General features: G+C 38.5%; 3 protein-coding genes across 3 annotated transcripts; 2 read left to right on the plus strand and 1 right to left on the minus strand.

The window, feature by feature from the left end:
* The first annotated feature begins 1,901 nt into the window (after window positions 1-1,901).
* Window positions 1,902-13,253, plus strand: meltf (melanotransferrin). The gene is made up of 16 exons (XM_034674221.1): window positions 1,902-1,967; window positions 2,849-3,003; window positions 3,607-3,706; window positions 4,340-4,525; window positions 4,611-4,767; window positions 5,097-5,164; window positions 5,274-5,458; window positions 5,618-5,783; window positions 6,146-6,288; window positions 7,515-7,611; window positions 7,702-7,896; window positions 8,589-8,742; window positions 9,325-9,392; window positions 9,473-9,657; window positions 10,062-10,254; window positions 10,819-13,253. The coding sequence occupies exons 1-16, from the start codon at window positions 1,919-1,921 to the stop codon at window positions 10,884-10,886; spliced, it is 2,169 nt and encodes a 722-aa protein (XP_034530112.1). The 5' UTR covers window positions 1,902-1,918; the 3' UTR covers window positions 10,887-13,253.
* Window positions 13,254-15,587: 2,334 nt separating this feature from the next.
* si:ch211-162e15.3 (protein NCBP2AS2) lies at window positions 15,588-16,601 on the minus strand. The gene is made up of 2 exons (XM_034674215.1): window positions 16,467-16,601; window positions 15,588-16,339 (listed from the first exon to the last, which is right to left on the minus strand). Exon 2 carries the CDS (start codon window positions 16,256-16,258, stop codon window positions 15,953-15,955), a length of 306 nt encoding a protein of 101 aa, XP_034530106.1. The 5' UTR covers window positions 16,259-16,339; window positions 16,467-16,601; the 3' UTR covers window positions 15,588-15,952.
* An 842-nt stretch (window positions 16,602-17,443) lies between these two features.
* On the plus strand, window positions 17,444-19,556 carry fkbp2 (FKBP prolyl isomerase 2). The gene is made up of 2 exons (XM_034674197.1): window positions 17,444-18,093; window positions 19,123-19,556. Exon 1 carries the CDS (start codon window positions 17,459-17,461, stop codon window positions 18,056-18,058), a length of 600 nt encoding a protein of 199 aa, XP_034530088.1. The 5' UTR covers window positions 17,444-17,458; the 3' UTR covers window positions 18,059-18,093; window positions 19,123-19,556.
* Window positions 19,557-20,555: the final 999 nt, after the last annotated feature.

A 20,555-nucleotide genomic window follows, 5' to 3' on the forward strand; every position in this document is an offset into this window, starting at 1 on the left:
CCCTTCCAAGAAAAATGCATTAAAGTTGCACAAGCTTAGAGCAAGTTTAATGTGACAGCAGACTTTCAGGTCAGCTGATGTGAGGTGATGACTCCTGTAAATAGCATTTTCCTTACGCATCAGTTTGGCTGTCACCTCCACGTTGTCAGTCTCAATTTGTCACAGTTTGTCTTGTTGCAAATGATGCAGCTGCTCAAACACAATCTGACTCATAGAACAACATCAACATCTGCCGTCACATTTACAACTTTAAAATAGCTGCATTACTTCTGAACGTTTAAGAGGTACCTGAGAAATCCAGGCTCTGTAATCCACCTCATGTATGTTTCTGAAACTGCATTGTTCACCTTTTTTCAATCAAGTCTCTATATTAGTTGAAGGAACAGTTATCTTGGCTGATGATGTTTTCGTCACTCTTTACTCAATAGTGTTTGAAGCTTTATTAGTCTTATCAATCCTGCTTCCGTCCCAGAGTGTAAAAACAGAGGAACATCCAGAGCAATCCCAGAATTTTATGACTGAGCTTCCTGTTTTTTCGCCAGATGTCTGCAGAAATACTTTATTATAATCATACATCCTGCCAATTCCATAATTGCTACATCGTGCAGAAATTGCAACAACCAGTTGAAGGTGGGTTTGATGTATCCTAAAACACTTACATAACCAAAAGAAGGAGGTGATTCAGGTGACAAATGACGAACACCTTTTGTATTTTATCTCTTTTCTTTGTACTATTACTCTCCCTGAAATATGCTACTATGAAGTTGAATCCTGTTGTGTTTCTACAGATTTGTTGAGCACAGAACATGCAGTACATTTTATTTTGACCAGTATGACTTCTTTCCATCTGAGAAGCTTGGGAAAACAGCACACAAGAAAAATAATGTTGAGATATCAATTGTCAAGACTAATAAATGATAATACAACATTAGGATGATAGTTTTTTGAACCATTTAGGGCCTGTGTCCAGTGACTGCATTTTTTTTATTTGCACTGCCAGCATAAACATTGTGATAAGGGAGACTGGCCCTTAATGTGTAGGCAGCATTTATGTGTTTTATTAGTAAAATGGGGCTAATTATATAGTCTTTTTTTGTTTGTGTGAAATCTTATAAAAAGTAAAGATGCCAGAATGTACCATCGAATAGATGCAATGGATTAAAAAGAAAAATATTTGTATCTTCCTTATAACAGACAAAAAAATAGTTTAAAATGGAAACATTTAACTAAATCAATGAACTCAAAATGTGTACTTCACCTCCTTTTACTTTAACGCCACCAAACCAGGGTGGGCAGGATCTGCTTCTTGTTCAAGTGGTTGTGAGTTTCATTTCCCAGTATCTGGTACTTGCAACACTCCTTGTTCTGTACAGGACATACTTTGAAAACATTTTATTAGATATATTTCTCATAAAATATAAGGGTACATTTCACAGCAGACCAGGTAAACAGCCTCCTTGTGTCTGTTTCTCCTCTCAGTAGGCTAAAGCAGTGAGTCAGTAAACCAGCTCCCTCTCTATTACCCTGAATCCCTTCTTATTCGCCCCACAGTGGAAAAGCACCACCCGAGTCAAGGAGAGGGAGGCAGAGGTGGGGCTCTTTGACTGTAAAAGACCTCTCTGTATGGTCTGTGGCCTGCAGCCAGGCAGCAGCAGCAGAGACGTGTCATACCAGGTAACTACATCAGGAAGGCAGATTTCATGAACTCTATACGTGAGTAGAGAGTCCTGTATGACACGCTGTGGATGACTGAGTTGTAAATCACTAATAAGACTACTGCCACCTCTGAGCTTCACAGAAGGACTCTGCGCCGGATCCTGAAGATAGAGGCTGGACTTCGACTCAGCAGGCGTCGTATAAATAAGGGGAGTGAGGATAAAGGGTTATTATACCAAACAGAAAGGAAGTGAGCAAGGCCATGGCTATGTGGAAGACAGCGGGAGCTCTACTGCTCATACTACATGCCGGTAAGAGATGATTTTTGAGGCCAAATCATGTACACTGTTACAGAAATCTAAGGTTTGTGCAAGTTTGTCCTCATTTATTTGACTCAAAAAACTAAAGGAAATATTTTTTTTTACAAAAGCACATCTACTATATTCGGGTAAGATTATGAAGATATGTTTTCTGTACTTGGAATTTTGGGATTTACCTGTCTGAAACTGAACAAATACATCGATGCACTGTAATGACATTATTTTGGCCACGCATTTCAGGTCAAATTTCTTCATAAAAGTGTTTCAAGGCAAATTTGAGAAGTCAAATTTCCCTGAGCAGAGGAGAAATGAACAGAGCCTTTGGAGGACAGACGTTTGAAGCTAGCATTTGTTACAAACACTGCAACTTGCATTTATTTATGTTAAATGTATTTACCCCTGTTAAATCAACCATACATTTCTAAGAAATATAGGGAAGAATTGCATGACTTGTCATCAGTTTCAGCAAACTGACCAAAGTTCTGTTCTTTCACACCTCGACCTGTTGCTCAAGTATGATGACCTTGATAAGAAGGCAGAAAGGGCATCTGGCACAATTTTCATAAGCTTCTAAAGTACTCATGCATCCTTTTCACAAGTTAATTTGTGTGTGGTTTAACCAAAAATAATGATCATCTTCTCTATTTATAAATTTGGAAAGTTTTTAAAGGTTTCAAGAGTAACCCCTAGTAACTCTCCTGTATTTCCCAATAAAGATCCTCAAATATTGTGACTATAAGTGGGTCCAACTCCTGAGGAAGTACTGTACCTAAATTGACTTATTTGTTGGATTCTTGTCATGTCAGGACAGTCACATGAAATGCTTTGAGTAACAATTTAAAAATGTGTATCTCTGTATCTTTCTCTTTCAGTGTTTGGGCAGAGCAGCATCAGGTGGTGCACCATCTCAGATGCAGAGCAGAGGAAATGTCACGCCATGTCGCAGGCTTTCGCCCAAGTCTCCATCCGTCCATCCCTCACCTGCATCAAAGGACTGACAGTGGAGGGCTGTGTTCAGAAACTACAGGTCTGGCATCGACAATTCAATAAATATTGAACTCAACACAATCATATAACTTGTAATTTGTAAACTATCTTTTGTGACCTTTCTTTAAATATTGGCCTATTTTAATCAGTATCTGTACCAGAGGACTCATTACAAGCTTATAAAACTGAACATATAATCAGGTATTACATAACAAGGCAGGAACTCTTTGAGCAGCTGTAACGATGTGTTAATAAGTGATGCAGTTATCAAGGAGCACAAAGCAAAGTAGTTTTATTTCCACAATCAGGAACATGTCTGATCTTGGGACAGGGTGTCCTACTGACCAAGTTAAACTGTCAGGAAAACACAACAATAAAATTTGAAATGTCACATTTCCTTGTGTAGATTGTAAGGAAATATCCAGAAATATCCTCCTAAAACACTTTACTTTATGAGGAAAATTCCCTTGAACGGAAAATCTCAATCATGATCTCACATTAGGCCACATAAACTCACAATGCTGTTTCATAAAATGTTTTACAATTGAATTAGCCAACCTTGCAAGTCTCTTGGCTATGGGGATTATGGTGTTAAGGTGTTTACTATTATAAACATAATAATTCTTAAGTACTGTCTCTGCAGAATAAAGAAGCAGACGCCTTGTCCATGTTTGGCACCGACATCTACAAGATGGGAAAGACAGCTTCCTTTAAGATGGCTGCCAGTGAATCCAAAGCTGATCGTAAGTTTGAACAAATTCAGACCATTCAGACAAATACTGAGATTCTTGTTATTGGGAAAATTTCTTGAAAGCAGGCATTCTAAAATGTGATTTCCTAAAGCTGAATTTGGCACTAGACTCAAACCAGTCGGGTAGAACTGCAGTAAAACAGGTTAGCTTGTTGTACCATGTCAATGTTTAAGAGACATAGCTTGAAAATTGTACAAACTTGCTGAGTGTAGGATGAAAAGGCTGGCTAGCAAGTAGCTTAGTTTAGCATAAAGACTGGAAACAGACAGAAGGAGGACCAAAAATGTTCCTAGAATTTCCTCAAAAGCTAACAATACTTTTTTTCTGCTGTAATGTAAGCATGGGGTTTTAAGTAAAGAATGCCAACAAGCTTATCCAGCTATCTCAGCTAGCATCAGAGTTGCAGTTAATGCTGGGATGTGTCAAGTTTTAACAACTATTACTCTGATTATGATCTCTGCATGTGGGACATTTGAAAACAGGAGTGATAACCTGCACTTTGATCAGCTAGCTCTTCTTTCCATTCCCTGATAAGAAAAGCAAAGATAGAGACTGAATGTCACGTATTACAGTGCAAAGTTCCTACAAGACTGTTTTGTGTGTTAACACCTGTTTTATCCTCAGGTACTGGTGCATCCTACTATGCAGTTGCTGTGGTGAGGAAAGCAAATTCTGCCATTAACATCAACAACCTGGCGGGAAAGAAGAGCTGCCACACTGGGAAAGGCCGAACAGCCGGCTGGAATATGCCTTTGGGATACTTCATAGACCAGGGGTACATGTCTGTGATGGGCTGCAACATCCCACAGGGTAAGAAACACATAGTATATGCACACATATATGTGCAAAGACAGTACAGAGAGCTGAAGAAACATTTGTGTGGTTGTGTGGTCAGGTGTGGCAAATTTCTTCAACGCGAGCTGTATCCCTGGAGCAAATGAGGCTGGTGACCCTGGGTCCTTGTGTCAGCTGTGCAAAGGAGACGGTACAGGAGCGCACAAATGTGAGAAGAGCGAAAAAGAGATGTACTACAGTTATGAAGGAGCTTTCAGGTAACAAACAGTCACTCTGTAGGGTTTAATCTACCACTCCTTTTAAATATTAACACGTTGTAAAAATCTTGAATCTTCATAACATTAAACTTTGCAGGAACAGGTCTTTAATAATTCAATTTTAATTTCCTTTTTAACTGTTCTGCTAAATGCTGTATTTCTGTCTCCTATTTGTGTGTGTAAAATAATAATAATAAAAATAATAAAAATGATATTATTATTATTATTATTGTTGTGTTTTTATTTATTTATTTATTTATTTATTTTACAAACAACCAATCACTTCAGAACCTGAAAACCTGTTTGTTTTTTGTTTTTTGTATCTGTAGGTGTCTGGCCGAAGATGCAGGAGAAGTGGCTTTCATCAAACACACAACAGTTGAGGAGAACACAGATGGTAAAAATGAACATGATTGTCAGTAATCACAGCAATAGCTACTTGGTTGTTACATTAGTCATTTGGCTTTTTAGCATGTCTGTTAGCTAACAAGTTCATATTCATCCAGGTCATGGTCCACTCTGGGCTCAGTCACTGAAGTCAGCTCACTTTGAGTTGCTGTGCCGTGACGGTACCAGAGCTCCTGTGTCTCAGTGGAAAACCTGCCATCTAGTCCGAGTCCCATTTCGAGGGATTGCTGTTGGGAATCACATCACTCCCTCTGTAGTGTTAAACATGCTAACAGAGGGCCTGGTATGTCTCAACACTTTCTAGCACTGATACACCTTGTCATTCTCGGTGTATGAGAGATGTTATAACAAATAAAGTAAAGCAGAAGTTTACATTTAATTTAAGTTGACAGTGCTTTGTCACAGTACGGCTTCTTATTTGTGTGTTTCTTTCTTTCTGCAGGAAAAATCCAGCTTCAACATGTTTTCGTCAGTGGAATATGGAGGAGGAACTGTACTTTTCTCAGATTCATCTGCCATGTTTATGGGGGTGGAGTCAGATGACCCAGTGAAGTGGATGAATCATTTTTATTACAGTGCTATGAAAGCCATGGACTGTAAAACTGAAGGTGAAAAATCTATCTATAGATCTATATAAATCTTGGAATAATGTTATTATCTCAAATGTAATCTCATATTGTAAGGTAAACAATGCAAATGTTAGATCTTCATTAACTTTAATTCTGAGCAGTGAAATACTTCAATTGCACTTAAACATGAAAATATATTTCTTTATCTGAATTATTCCTTAGAAGCTCAAGTTACCCAGTCAGGTGAAATGTATTCTAGTTATTTAGAAAACCTTCTGGTTAAACATTTCCGAATATAATGACCTAGATCTTTTTTTATTTAACCTTGTTTTTTTTAACGGAGTGCCTACCACCCAGCTCCTTTCCTTTTTTTATCGTATATGCATCTCTGAACATGTCAGATGCCCTGCGGTGGTGTGTGTTGTCCAGTGGTGAGCAGCAGAAGTGTGGCGACATGGGCCACCACTTCCAAAGTAAAGGTCTGACTCCAGACGTCCGGTGTATCTATGGAGACTCTGTGACTGACTGCATGGAGAAGATCAAGGTAACGGATGTTTCTAACTGCCTGTTCCTCAGTGCTTATCCGGCTTTGGATTGGCCCATTAAATGAAAAGACAGTCATGTAAATTGTGCTCCAACACACAAAACACTCACATACTTTTTAAACATTTAATTACATTATTGGCATGCAAACATTAGTTAATTAGCACTAAAAACTGCTCATGGAACTATTGTGCAACTATAAGTTATCTTAAACTACAAACTTGATTTACTCATAATGAGATACACCTGCAGGGGACAACTTCTGCTGTGTGTCACATGATACAATATTAAGGTCAGTCCCAGCTGATGGAACTACACTAAGTTAAATACCTGACCTCACTGTAGCACATGATAACACTGCGCAGCTCTTATCTTACAAATTCAACACAGGGAAAGAGCACAGTTTTCCAAAGCACTCTTTCTAATTAATCAACAACATTATATGTCAATTTAAAACAAAGTATCTCAGTTACCAAAGAATAATGGTTATCTTACATTAGCTGTGCAGGTATTCAAACTATAATGGACCAATCAGACGGAACTGTTATTTTGTCAGATAGCTGCACTGCACAAATTGAAAAGTAAGAGGATGAACACATTTTTTTTTATGTTATTCAGTGTACATACATAGTACTCATATGAGGACAGTTTATATAATGAAATTGTGTGTGGTTTGGGCCACAGAGAGCCAGGAGTGTGGCAGAAAATTTTAAGTGTGTCTGGTCCAAAAGTTATGATTTCATCTAGGTTTCAAAACAACAAGATGCAGAGTGGGGTGGAGGTTACTCCATCTCTAGCCTAGGTGGGACCTGTCATTAGGGGAGTGAGAGACAGCTGTTGATTAATAGCTAATAATAAAGGATTTGTCATTGGGTGAGAGGAATCTGGTTATTGAGCATTTGGTAAAATTTATACTGAATGGTTAGTGCATCAGTGAAGGAATGACGATTAGTGAAGAAATAACCAAGTCCTGCAAAGAAAGAGGGAGCCTGAAAGGCCAGAAAGGTTGCATTGGTGTCAGTAGCATTTCTTTTGTCAAATTTCTTCTCAACTATCAGCTGACATATCAATTACACCTCTAATATAGCTATGAAAAGGTGAAAGGTGAAATTGATTATTCTGTTAGGATCCAAAAACAGTCTTGTGGATGTTTTATCAACTTGTTAAGAAGGCTTTTAGAGCAGTTCAGGCACGTCACTCTCTCTTTTCCTTTTTACATTTGTGTAGAACAAAGAAGCTGATGCCGTCACTCTGGATGGAGGTTACATCTACACAGCAGGCAAAGACTATGGCTTGGTCCCAGCAACTGGCGAGAGCTACACAGGTAAGTAATAAAAACAGAGACATGCAGAGAAGTACAGTCATATGTTCTTTGTTTAAACAGCAACGGTTGTTTTTTTTTCTCTGTCTCCAGACGACCGGGATGGTTCCATGTACTACGCAGTTGCTGTGGTGAAAAAGAGCAGCCTTGACATCCGTAATCTTGATGACCTGCGTGGCCGCCGCTCCTGTCACACCGGGTTCGGTCGCACAGCTGGCTGGAACGTTCCTGTGTCGGCGCTGATAGAGAGAGGCCTGATTTCCCCCAAGCAATGTCAGATACCTCAAGGTCAGGAGGACGTTTGTGTATGAATGTGTGTGTTTGAATGTCTGGCACTAGGCGTTTAACAGAGGTTTGGGCCGAAGTAGTCCTAAATCCTTGAGATCCAGCGGTTAGAAACTAAAATAGATCAAATGAAAGGAAATGTTAGCTTTTATTAAGAACAGACATAAGCAAAAAATCTTCAGATTTAGTGTAGAAAGCTGTAAACTAAAATATTTTACATTTTTACCATGTTAGCAACCTGAATTATTAATGTGTAGAAGTCAAGTAAAGCTATTACTTTTTAAATTATTTGATCACTAGAGAATAAAAAGACAGATTTCTTCATGTTTTGTTGAATACGATGCATACTTGCATTCTGATAAGAATACAAAGTAATAAAAGAAAGTAACCATGTGGTCATTTATGGTTCTGTTGGAGTATTTGATAAGTTTCTTTTTGTCAGAGGACTCAAAGTTTAAATGAATTTATATTTTATTTAAGACCACTTGTTCAATTGACTTCAAACAAACACATGGCTTCAGTTTGATAGCTCTTTGTTAAGATCTGTGAACTATGTAATCAGTCAACATTAAAACTCTTCTCACAACAGGACAGCAATTCAAAGCATTATAACCCCTGTGTAAAAGTTTAAGCTAATATTTTTTCCTCTCAGTCTTTGACTTCCCACTGTTTTTCTTGTTTCCCATGGTGCTTAGCGGTGGGAGAATTCTTCACACAGAGCTGTGTACCAGGTGCTAACCAGCCTGGTTTTCCCGGCAACCTCTGTGGTCTTTGTGTGGGAGACGTTACCGGAGACAACAAGTGTGAGAAGGGAAAAGACCTGTACGATGGATACGACGGCGCCTTCAGGTACTGTAACAAAGGTTTATATTAACAAACCAGCAGCTTTTAATCTGAGAAATGTTTCTTCCATCAGTTTGGCCTGGTGGATAGCTTGAAATACTACAGTACCCATAAGCCTTAGCCAACATGCATAAAAGGGATCCCAAGTAGATTCAAAATGCATGCTAAATTAGGCAAATAAACTCTACAGCATGGCTTCTGAATTTATTTCAAATTAATAAAGAATCCATGAATGAACTGGTTTTAGCTGCAGGATATTAACATTGTAATAGGAACAGACTTCTAAGCACTGTGATGTTTGTTTTTAGCTGAAATGCATCTTGGGAGCTGTAGTTGCCTTTCCCTCAGAAGTTTTTTAATCTTTTTTTAAGAACCAAATATTTTGGACAGTACTACTCATCTTTATAAAGTGATGATTCAACTGAGAACTTTTAAATCTATCTGATACATTCTCCATCTCACGGTCACATCAATTTGTTTCTAGAAAAATAATAGAATCTTTATTTCCCGAATTAAAAGCAATGCAAATGAAAAAGCCACTTGTACTTTTTTCACATCCGACATGCATTTCTCTGTCTGTCCCCTCAGGTGTCTGGCAAAGGGAGATGGAGACGTGGCTTTCATTAAGCACTCGACTGTCTTCCAGAACACTGATGGTAAAACAAGTTTGGTGTTAAAATCTCCTTTTGTGGTCCTCAGAGTGTCAGAGATCTTCATTTGCTCTGTGTTCGTTCAGGGAATGGTGACTCATGGGCCGTGGATCTCCTGTCCAAAGACTTCCAGCTGCTGTGCGCTCAGGGCACTAAAGCCGAGGTGTCGCAGTACAGATACTGTCACCTGGCCAGAGTCCCCTCCCACGCTGTGATGGTTCGGTCCGACACCAACATTCACGCTATCTATGGACTCCTTGACAACGCACAGGTGAGAGTCTCCACACATTTGTAATGTATGTGAATGAATATGAGGCTTTAAGACCTGAAACATCATTAAAATAGGTCAACCCTAGCTTGGTCAAACTAATCCTTCCATCATAAGAGTTTTAAAGATGCTCTGATATTGGAAAATTGTTACAGACAAAAAATCTCTTGGAACTTTCTTTTTGTTTAATACAACCACCACTGAGTAGCCATTTATCAGATCTCAGATAAGATGATACATTTCAAAAGTTATTTGCTGTCATGGATAAAGAATTTCTTTGACAGTTTGACCTTTCCCTATTAACTGGTTTCTATTTTACAATGAAATGCATTGAATGACAAAGTGTAATGCAGGAAATCAATCTTGCCGTTTCTTCATTTTCTCTTTATTTCCTTTTTCCCCTGTAGAAATATTTTGGCAGTGATACAGGTGCTGATTTCAGGATGTTTGACTCTCAGGCCTATAGTGGCACAGATTTAATCTTCAAAGACTCCACTGTTCGCTTGGTGGCTGTTGGTGAAAGAAAGACCTACCAGGAGTGGCTTGGACAGGGCTACATGGAGTCTCTGGTCGACATGGAGTGTAACTCGTCAAGTGCAGGTAAACACACACTGAGCTGCGTGAATTAATCCTTACAAGTCAATGCCGATGCCAGTGAGTGCTATTTAAGTAGATGTGGCAGATTTACAACAGCTGGTTAGCTCAGCTTGGTGTAAAACTTGAGCAAAAACTTGAGCAAGTAAGACGTGTTCACCAGGGGATTATTTGATTAGATTGGTCAATGGTTTCATCAACAGATTAATTTTTACCTAAGAGATTTTTTGTCACATCTCACGGCACAGAATTCCAAAAAGCATATTTCCTAACCTGTTAAACCTAAAAGATGTGTTAGTGTTCTGATAAGAATTTAGATAATGTCTGACAGTCACACAGACTTATAAGTCAGCTGTGTGGACGTGCAAACTCTTTCTTAAACACTACACCATATGGATGTACAGATGTTTAATGATAAAAATCGAGTATTAAATGAATATATGTGAGAAAAGAAATCTTAGGGGAATTTACCCCCAGTATTCGTGCATGAAACGACTACTACATAATTTGTCAAAGGTGATACGATCTACAGTCCATCCCTTCAATATTCCCTACCTTCTGTCTTTACAGTGATGTCCTCCGTATGGATGCTGCTGATGGCCCTGTTCAGCCTCATGATGACCAACCTCTGTATCTAAAGCACAACATTTTGGCACCCAAGAGTTTCTTCTTCTCCCTTAATCACCCTGTCTCCTGCTTACTTTCCTCTTCTACCCACTTTGACCATTTTGTCTGTTATCCAATCAAGACCCTCTCCTTTTTTCAAGTATTTTGATTTTTAAAACTGTCATTTCACCTGATTGTGTGTTATATTAATACATGGGAGGATGGTGTGTTGTTGGAACTGCCTTTGGATTCAAATGTTGCTAGTGTGGATGCAGATGAAGCACAATGTCTCCTGCTTTTCTGGCGGAGACTTTCACGCAGAGTGAATCAGACGTGATGACAGATGTGGGTGTCGCTGCCACTTTGTTTACTGAAGGTGAGCTGCCATATCAGTGAGTATGCTGCCACCTGTTACATTGCTTTAGTGGACAGTACATCCCTCCATCATCATAGCTAGTTTACAAAGAACAGACAAACTGACTTTTCTAACCTCAATGAAGCCACAAATAACATGATTTGTTTCTAATGTAAGTAACAACTTGGGGTCAAATTATACATATCAACTCCTTAGGTCAACTTTAATGTCCTTTTTGTAGCACAAAAGTAACTAGAAAACCCAAATCTTGAAGGTTTTTCTCTCAGAACATTTAACAGTGTATTGATTCATACTGACCCCAGATCAGTTTCCTTCATCTTTAAAGGCTTCATGTGAGGTTTTAAGTCAGATTGGTGTTCTGCTCTGCTGCCTCGAGTTCTGTGAGTACTACTAACAAACTCAGCCCTCTTTAAGTTTGGGTTGTGTTTCTAAGATAAGCTTATGCCATATCAGTGAATATGCACTAGTGTTACCTCCACACAGAGCTGTGCAGAGGATGTTGTGATGTTGAGTGAAGGAGTGTTTGTCCATAGGCTGTCTGCTTCATGTATTCTCCCCAAATACCTAAAACAAAAAAAAAATGAAATAAATTTTTCCAATGACTAACTTGATGATTGTGGATGGGAAATGGTTTAATGTTTAAAGTTAGCATGCCTACCCTTCTACCATCATTTTTCTCACATCTTTTTAGCATTTTAACTCAAACTTTTAGACAATTGGAGTGAGTAACTCTGACGACATGTCAGGTTCCATCAGTTTTGGGGAGATCATAAAGAAAGCATCCTGTGGTTTGTGCGGGAGTGAATGGGTTTTTGTTTGTCTGGGAGGTTGAAGTAAGACGTGTGGATTCACCAAAATTTACATAGTGGCCATTTTCTTCTGATAACTCTAATGTTGAGAAACTTGTATGCTGTTAAAATGTTGTTCTGCTGTTTTGTAAACTCAAGGAAATCTTAGATAATGTAATAAGTTAATTTCTTTGAGCTTGATCAGCAACTTAAAAGACATTTGATAGAATACATTGAAAAGACAGCCATACTTTAAGGTAAAACAACACATTAGCTAACCAATGAGCTACTGTTAGATAACAGCTAGTGTTAGCTTTCAACCAATCTACTTATTTTCCACGTTTGCTAGTTAATCGTTAATTTACAGAACTGATTCTGAAATGTCAAGGCCTGACATCTTAGACACAATCATTTTAGCCTGTCCTTTATTTTTATTTTTTATTTTACTGTTTCATGTAAAACTGTCCAACTGTAATTTTAGCTAGGAAGTGGTTGGATGCTACCATTAGCTGTTGTCTTATACTAGCAGCAGCTCGTCAAATGTGTGGTTTTGATTTGAAGTACTGCTCATAGTTCCCTCAGAATTTCACTATCCATCTATCTCGTGTTTCAGATCAGTGGTGGTGGAGCATTTCCAAATTGATTTAAGCAATAATACTGCATTACAACAGCAGCAGTGAATTTGTAAGTAATGCAGCTTTTCAAAGTAAAAAAAGGCTGTTTTACTTGTGTTTTGATGGATTAACAGAGACTTAAAACTGCCTCCTGTTTGGATTTGAAAGGGATTTTGCTTTGTGTCAAGCAAGATTTTCAAAGATTTGAAGTTGAGAGAAACATCAGAGGATTGGTTAAAGAAATATCTGCTCTCTTGAACTCTATCCCAAACAACTCACTCCAAAAATTTAACCAAGCTAACCAATTCTCATCATATCTACTGTACGTCCTGCTGCTTTCCTGTTAAAAATGTTGATTTGGATGTGTATTTTCCTATGTTGAGAGATTTATTTTTATATGAAGTTCAGATGCCATATCAGTGTATATGTACTGACTCATGCTGTCAGAAACAATGCCTTCTCTTTCCTCCTGATAGAGATTTATTTCTTTGTGAAATGATTTATCATGTAACTAATATTTAGTTGCCAGGCCAGTGTGTCTGCACAAGTATTGCTACATAAAGCCGCCGACTTGAGCTGTTTTCTGTACTCATTCAAATAAAGTGAAGCTACTGCAGATTGCATCGTGTTGAGCTTTCTTTCTTAGATACATTTTCATCAACTTGGATTTTCTCTTCATGTTCAAAGCAATTTTAACAAGAGACTTGTTTTACCTCCTATGAAACATTTAATATTGATACATGTCTGTTAATCATTTATCATTTCACCCAATGATGAAAATGTATTTTTAAAGGAAAATGATTGAGAACCACTGACACACATTTAAAGGTAATATGACACTACAAGCTCTTTGTTTCCACATCAGAGACCAAATGTCCCATTAGCGCAGTAAAATGTCATCTTATCTTGACTTAAACTCTCCTGAGTTTCATATCTCTGTTTCTGTCCTGCTGGTGTTATAAGAGCAAATGAACTGTGAGCTGTGTGTGACCTTTATCCCTTCTGACAGTCCAGATCTGACGTTTAAGGTTAACCTTAGTTGTGTCACAGCTTGGAAGTTTTCCCAGTTAACGGCATTTAGTAGTCCTTAAGCTTACCTCTGCCTTCTACTCTCTTTCAGTTACAACATGCTTCCTTAAGTTGTAGCTTTATGTAGCCTGAACAAAGAAAAAAAACATACAATCAAACATCAATGTAGAGTGATGAATCAAAGTGCATCATGAGTAATATGGTGTTGGGAAATGTAACGATTTTTTAGAAGTTTTAGAATTGGGCAAAGCAATAGATTAGGCAGGCTATGAGGTCAAGGTCAGCCCACAGTACATCAGCTGCTCTTAACGCCACGCTCTATCAGCTCAGTTGATTACATCAAAGTGGTGAATGTAGTTTCAAAATGGATGTTCTATTTAAACTACTTAAGCCTGCCTACACCTGCTGCTTCCCCTGCAACCCACCTCTAACCCAGCACCTCCTTTTATGCTGTCTGATTTTACATGTGTCATATGTATTGTCACTTACTTGACACTCTCACTGTGTTCTGTACCACGGGGGAGCTTTGCTGCTACTCTCCCTACCTTGGCTTTGCATATGTGCACATGAAAAGAGGGACGGTGTGCTCTCCCCACCTCGGGCTTTGGCATTCCACGTAGGCCAAATATCACCTATATGCATGCAAACAATTAATTCTCTTGATGAGATTGATCCTGACTAAATTAACTTTTTGAAAAGCTGCAGCTTTGTTTTAATTGTAGAATTTGCGTAACATATTGTCGAGGATATATTCTACAGTACTGTTGGTGCGACATCGTGAAGCTTCTTTGGCCAAGCCGCTCTTGTAAAAATGTTTTTTGATGTCACTAGACTACCTTGCATTTCATTTCGTAAAATAATAGAACAAAGGCTTACAATTCTAACATTTATATGATCAAATTTAAATATCTAACCTTGAATGGTGTAGTTTTCTTCGATTGCCTTGTCGTTCAGCGTTAACCATAGACTGTATAAAATATGGACGTAGTATCCGTGACGTCACCCATCTGTTCCTGAGCGCTGTTTTGAAGCCAATCGACAGCGGCAGCCATATTGGAAATGCGGAACTCAACCAGGCAGAGTGTGACGTAAAGAGGTGGAGTTTCAGCCTCCTAGCCAACAAGCTATGGCTGTTTCCGGAACCGCCTGCTACATACTACTTACTAATGTAGTGGGCAGTAGGTATTGCCTACTACATACTGATTTTGAATTTAGTATGAAGTATGGCTATTCTGTTCGATCTGTGTTGCAGTATGCTGGGTCAGCCGTCACTGGATTTCCGGTTTCGGAAAGCAGAAGTAAACAACGGCAACGCCGATAGAGAAACTGCTTCTTTAGCATCACTTATGATTTAAAAAGCTAAGAAGTGGTTTATATGGAATTCGATGACTTCCACAGCACCCAAAAAAACTGATTTCCCCCCCGTCAAGAAAGAAGGAAAAAGAAAAAGTGGAACAAGCACTGTGCATCGTAGGAAACAGTATGCGAGGCAGACTGGTCCGATGCATACTGTGAAATTTTCCTGAATCAGTAGACATCCGGGGAGTTTTGGCATACTTCAGATTTTGCTCTTGTTCACTTACTACTTATTACATACTGAATTCTGGCCAAATCAGTTTGTACTGCCCTTATTTGGGCAAAAACTTGTAATCTTAGTATCTTAGTAAAAAATTCACCCTCCGTACAGTGTGTGCCGATAGAGAAATTAGCTACATGGACCCAAGCCGTTTTTTGAACCAGGTTGTAAACATGTTTATTAATGCTGCAAATATCGTCTTTTTTGAATTTGTGTTTGTGGATTCTGGTGTTTCTGCAGCCAGCCTCAAGTGGATTCTCAATGAAGCAGTTTATAACACTTCCGTATGGGCTTCATAGTTTGAGACCGGAGGTTGCCGTTTGGAGTTAACAGAGACACTGCCTGAAACATGCGTTATAAATAACAATCTTTATTCATCAGAAGATCAGTAGTGTATTTGTTGTGTATACAGATATCTCTCTACATATGTACAGTTCAACAATAAAATGATTTACCTAGACAGCTTCATGTACAGATCTGCAGTGGCAGGATTAGGTGTCATATATGAGCGTACATCAATACAAGGAGAAGGTAAAACATCCCTTCATGATGTAAGGACACCATCTGTTTAGCCACCAGTCTGGCCATTGAAGTGATTTCATGATCAGCATGAAGCTTTCTTTTGGACACCACCTGAATCCAGGTGAGGTTGGTATTGTCTTATTATCAGTGGTATCTCAGTCTTTCCAATCATCCTACATCCCGTCTGTCCTTTTCATTTCTTGATCTGCCTGGAGCCTTCTTTCCATCCCTCTTTGACCTCATTCACAAATGTCTCTCTGACTTTCTTGAGTCGGCTGCCCATCTCTCCCAGGTCACCGGGGGCCCTGCTGGCTTCTTCACGCACCTGGCGCAGCGTGTTGGACCGCAAGGCCCGCTCCGACGCGTCCCTCCCGGCTATCTGAGCCTTGGTGATGGCGTAGGCTGTGATCTGAGCCGCCCTCCGGATCGGACGAGACTCTGCCAACTTCTCGATGATGCGAGGGTTGTTGATGAGGTTGAATAAAAGACGAAAGATCATCTTGAGATTTGTGTTCTCAGAGTCCCTTCTCCTTACTGACGCGTTAGCTTAGCAGCACCGTTCAAGTGTCGCGTTTCAGCCCTGAAATCACAACAAAGTTCACCTTTAGTTGGCTTGGAGTCCAGAATTAACTTTAAATGTATGTATGTTATTTCTGTTGCTTAAGTTTAAAATGATCTTCAACATAAACATAAAAAAGTGGACTTACTTCAGCTGAGCCAGGTCACTGCTAGGTTACAGTGGGTGACATAATGGAAGAATAGGAAGCAAGGATGAAGTTAGTTTCTGATTCGACAGTTAAAGGGAACTTATGGAAGATAAAAGACACGTATCTGTACAATTTATTTTCACTTTGTTGGAGTTATTTAGTTGTTTATTTATTTTAGAATGAATAAGTAGTATTAGTTGTTAGATGTATCCAACCCTTTCTTTTTATAGATAATTAAAGTTAGATTTGGGGATATATTTTTTGCTAGTCATTTGTTTACTATATTTAGATTTTTTACATATTTAGTATTTCTTTTGTTTGTTTTTGTTTGTTTGGTAATTAGGAACTCTGGGCACCTGGAGTTATTAAAGAAAAAATAGATATGGTGGGGTAAATAAAGTACATTTTTTTCTGAAATGTAGTGCAGTAAATAACCCTGTTTGATGTTATGTAACCTGTCAGTATCCTGCCAGTATAAAAACCCCAAAGAGGAAGACTTGGAGATAAGTTCTGATGTTACTGACAAAGCAAATGAGGAGATTTATTTGAAATACTAAACTGACATAAAATAATGTCTCAAAATATGTATATGCATATGCTATATATATATATATATAATTTGAATTATATTTTTATTTCTTACAGTCAAAGTAAACCAATTGTGCTCCTTTTTTTTTTTTTTTACATTTTATTCAAATTAAGGAAATAAAGATACAAATTCTACTTATTTTGTTTTGTATTTATTGTAATTTTTTTCTCTTTAATTCTCACTGTGAAGTTAGACTATACATTTTTTGCTCTTATCCCCTTTAATTAACATTCTTATTATTGCTATTATTATTAGATCTTTGACTTATTTATTTTCAAATGTGAATTCCAATTCCATTATAATTTATATTACTTTTTGTGCTAAATATATGTTCTTTCTAAAAATGACCCATATGACGAACCTGAAGCTTACTTCAACTTAGTGGACAACGGTTTTCCGGACAATGTTTCTGGTAACACAAGACTGCAAAGTACTTCCGGGTCTAATCGTCCGGTCATCCGCTTTCAGTCGCAGATTTCCCGGCTCATTTCCCTTATTCCTCCTCCAAATTTGCACCTCAGCTTTGAGCCCAATCTCGTTTAAACCAACCGATTTACCAGCTGGACCCTCAGATTGCTCTGCAGCCATGCGGGTGTTGCTATTATTCGCTGTGACCGTGCTCTCTCTCAGCCCGGTGGCGGTGAATGGAGCCGAGAAGAAGAAGCTGCAGATTGGCATCAAGAAGCGAGTGGACAACTGCCCCATCAAATCCCGCAAAGGAGACGTGCTGAACATGCACTACACGGGCAAGCTGGAGGACGGCACCGAGTTTGACAGCAGCATCCCCCGCGACAGGCCCTTCACCTTCACCCTTGGCACTGGGCAAGTGATCAAAGGCTGGGACCAGGGCCTCCTGGGCATGTGCGAGGGCGAGAAGAGGAAGCTGGTCATCCCCGCAGAGCTCGGCTACGGAGACCGGGGGGCTCCACCAAAGATCCCCGGAGGAGCGACGCTTATTTTCGAGGTGGAGCTGCTCAACATCGAGAGGAGATCCGAACTTTGATGAAGAAACATGGCAAGGGAGATAACTTTCAAAACGTGAGTTAAAACATATGGAAAGTGTTTGCAACTTGATAAAGGAGAATTTTTTTTGCAGCTTTTACATTATTCTTGGAATATTCCTGGTGCACTGATAAATCTAAAATTATTTATTATGATGTAAGCTTAAAATTAGCAGGTCCTATAATTAGATTTGTTCACAAAGCATGCACATCACAATGAGTCAAGATGCGCCCACTGCCCCCTTAAAAATAAGAATAAAGTACACCCATAGTTTAATGTTTTGTATGCATTTGAGAAGAGCTTTAAATGAAGTCATGTGTAGGTGTACTTAAATCCAGCAATCACAATCTTTTCAATGAGCACCCTGTATTTACAAAATCTTATTTTCATGGTTGTACAGATGTTTCACAGCAGTATTGATTTTTCAACGATACACATTCAATTAATTTATGTTTAATTAAAACCTCTTTCTGCAGAGGTTTGCATTGATATAAGTGTTTGAATGCCCCCCCCCCCCCCAAAAAAATCTGTTTTTTCTCTTTGTTATCAACAATGTAACTGTTGCTTCAGATTAAAGCATAATTTTGTTGAGAAGTATTTACAGGAAACATCTTCTTGTTGTTGTTAATATTATACCAAAAAGCATTCTTTCAGTTCAGTATTGTCTCTAAAGAGTCCTGGTTACTCTCTGGTTTTGACAGCAGATCAGATTTGAGGGATGATTTGAGGGGTAATGCAACAAGACAGAACAGCAACAATGAGCCAGCTGCAGGCGATAGGAACTGAAAAAGTGCAGTTTCGTTATCAGTTTCTAAAAATACTTAGACCTTCATTTAAGCAACATTACTGGTTTATCAAAAACACTAAATTAGAGCTGTTGTCATATTAAAGCAGAAATCTGATGCATTGTTATCCCTGAGCTCCAAACCTCAACACAGAGCTGCTTATTCTGAGAAAACACTACTGTGTTGAGCTTTTGTCAGAACGCATCTTCACTGGCCATCTTTTTCCTCCATCTGCGCCTGATATGATATGAATGTTTATTGTTCTGTATTTGTCTTTTAGGTTCCAGGAGCTGCAGAAGCACAAAGCAGAGAAATCCAAACTCTGATGAAGACTACGAGGCCATTATGGGAGATGCCCCGCGGCAGATCTGCAGTCAACCTTTTTGGGCTTTTAAACTGGCCCTTATGCTCTCATTTATTGGACTGATGTGATTATATGGTAACAGAGTAGTCTGTATGTTTTTGCTAAACATAAGTAGAACTGACAGCGGGCAGAGCAGACCAGGATATTGCTGTGGACGGAAAAAAAAGTCATTTCCTGCCATCTCATCTCATTTTTGTCGTTCATTATCTGTGATTTATAAACCAGTCCATACGTTACTGTACTTCCTTTACAAATTTATGTAAATTGTTTATTAACTCAGAAGTCAGAAATATAAGGACATCTGTTTTTGTTTATCTGAATTATGATAATAAAATGTTTACCTTACTGGACATTTGGCAGTCTGTGTGTTTTTGGGACATGAAATCATGTAATGATACCAATGTGTTATTTCTGTGACATACGTGTGGGCATATGGTTGGTAAATGTATACAACAGGGTGCTGTGTAACATTTAAAAAACTGCCTCAGATGTCAGATTATTGCACTGAAACATTTCTGGGATTGCATATCTTACATTAAACACATAAGCTGTCATTGATCTGAAACAATTTTGAATATAGAATAGAAAAGGTGAAATAACAGAAAAATGCATCCAGTATGAAAATATAAAAAAGTATTAGTTCAAATTAGCATTTAATTATCCTGGAAATATGAATAACAAGATCAAAATAAAAGAATAAGAAAGCAATTTTTTTGCAAATATTTCAATAAAGTAAGATTTAAAAAAAAAAAGATTAGAAAAATTGAGAAATTGCACTACATAATCTGGAAAGTATAAGTTTATAAATATTGAAATATCCAACATTTTTTTCTGAATATTGTAATACCTGCATTACTTATGAAACACATTGATTAAACTGTAGACGAATTTCATAAAATGAATCGGAAAATATACAAGTATCAATAAAACAAATAATAAATTGCTCCTTAGAATAAAGTTAGTAACAAATCCCACAATAAAAACGACCCAAAGGTTAAAACTGCAAGTCTCACAGGAGGGCCAGTCAGTTACAATTTACAATGTTACAATTCTATTAAGAAGCTTTTGTCCAAAGCGACTTTCACCTGAGAGAAAGAACAAGACAGGCAGTGTTAGTGTGTAGTCTATGGCAGTGATTCAGACCAGAGGGGACAACATGAATAAAGAGGGAAAGACCACTAACTGCTCCAAGTCCAATCAGACTCAGCCAACGACTAACCCGCAGCACCCAATCATGTGGCACCACATCTTTCTGTGCATGAGAACATGAAAGTACCTCAGTGTGTCATTGACTAGCCAGCAGGGGGCGCCACTCACTCAGCTGTATGTGTTGTTAGAAAACGGATGTT

Source organism: Notolabrus celidotus, chromosome 2 (genome assembly GCF_009762535.1).
Source record: "Notolabrus celidotus isolate fNotCel1 chromosome 2, fNotCel1.pri, whole genome shotgun sequence".
In the NCBI taxonomy this organism is placed as follows: Eukaryota; Metazoa; Chordata; class Actinopteri; order Labriformes; family Labridae; genus Notolabrus; species Notolabrus celidotus.

What these genes read in the sequence shown, in the direction of transcription:
- meltf (XM_034674221.1), top strand. Translation starts at nt 1,919, where the DNA reads ATGGCTATGTGGAAGACAGCGGGAGCTCTACTGCTCATACTACATGCC. An exon ending in GCTGTGTTCAGAAACTACAG is followed by an intron (nt 3,004 to 3,606) that starts GTCTGGCATCGA and finishes CTGTCTCTGCAG; the next exon opens with AATAAAGAAGCAGACGCCTT. An exon ending in GCAATGTCAGATACCTCAAG is followed by an intron (nt 7,897 to 8,588) that starts GTCAGGAGGACG and finishes CATGGTGCTTAG; the next exon opens with CGGTGGGAGAATTCTTCACA.
- si:ch211-162e15.3 (XM_034674215.1), bottom strand. Translation starts at nt 16,258, where the DNA reads ATGATCTTTCGTCTTTTATTCAACCTCATCAACAACCCTCGCATCATC.
- fkbp2 (XM_034674197.1), top strand. Translation starts at nt 17,459, where the DNA reads ATGTTTCTGGTAACACAAGACTGCAAAGTACTTCCGGGTCTAATCGTC.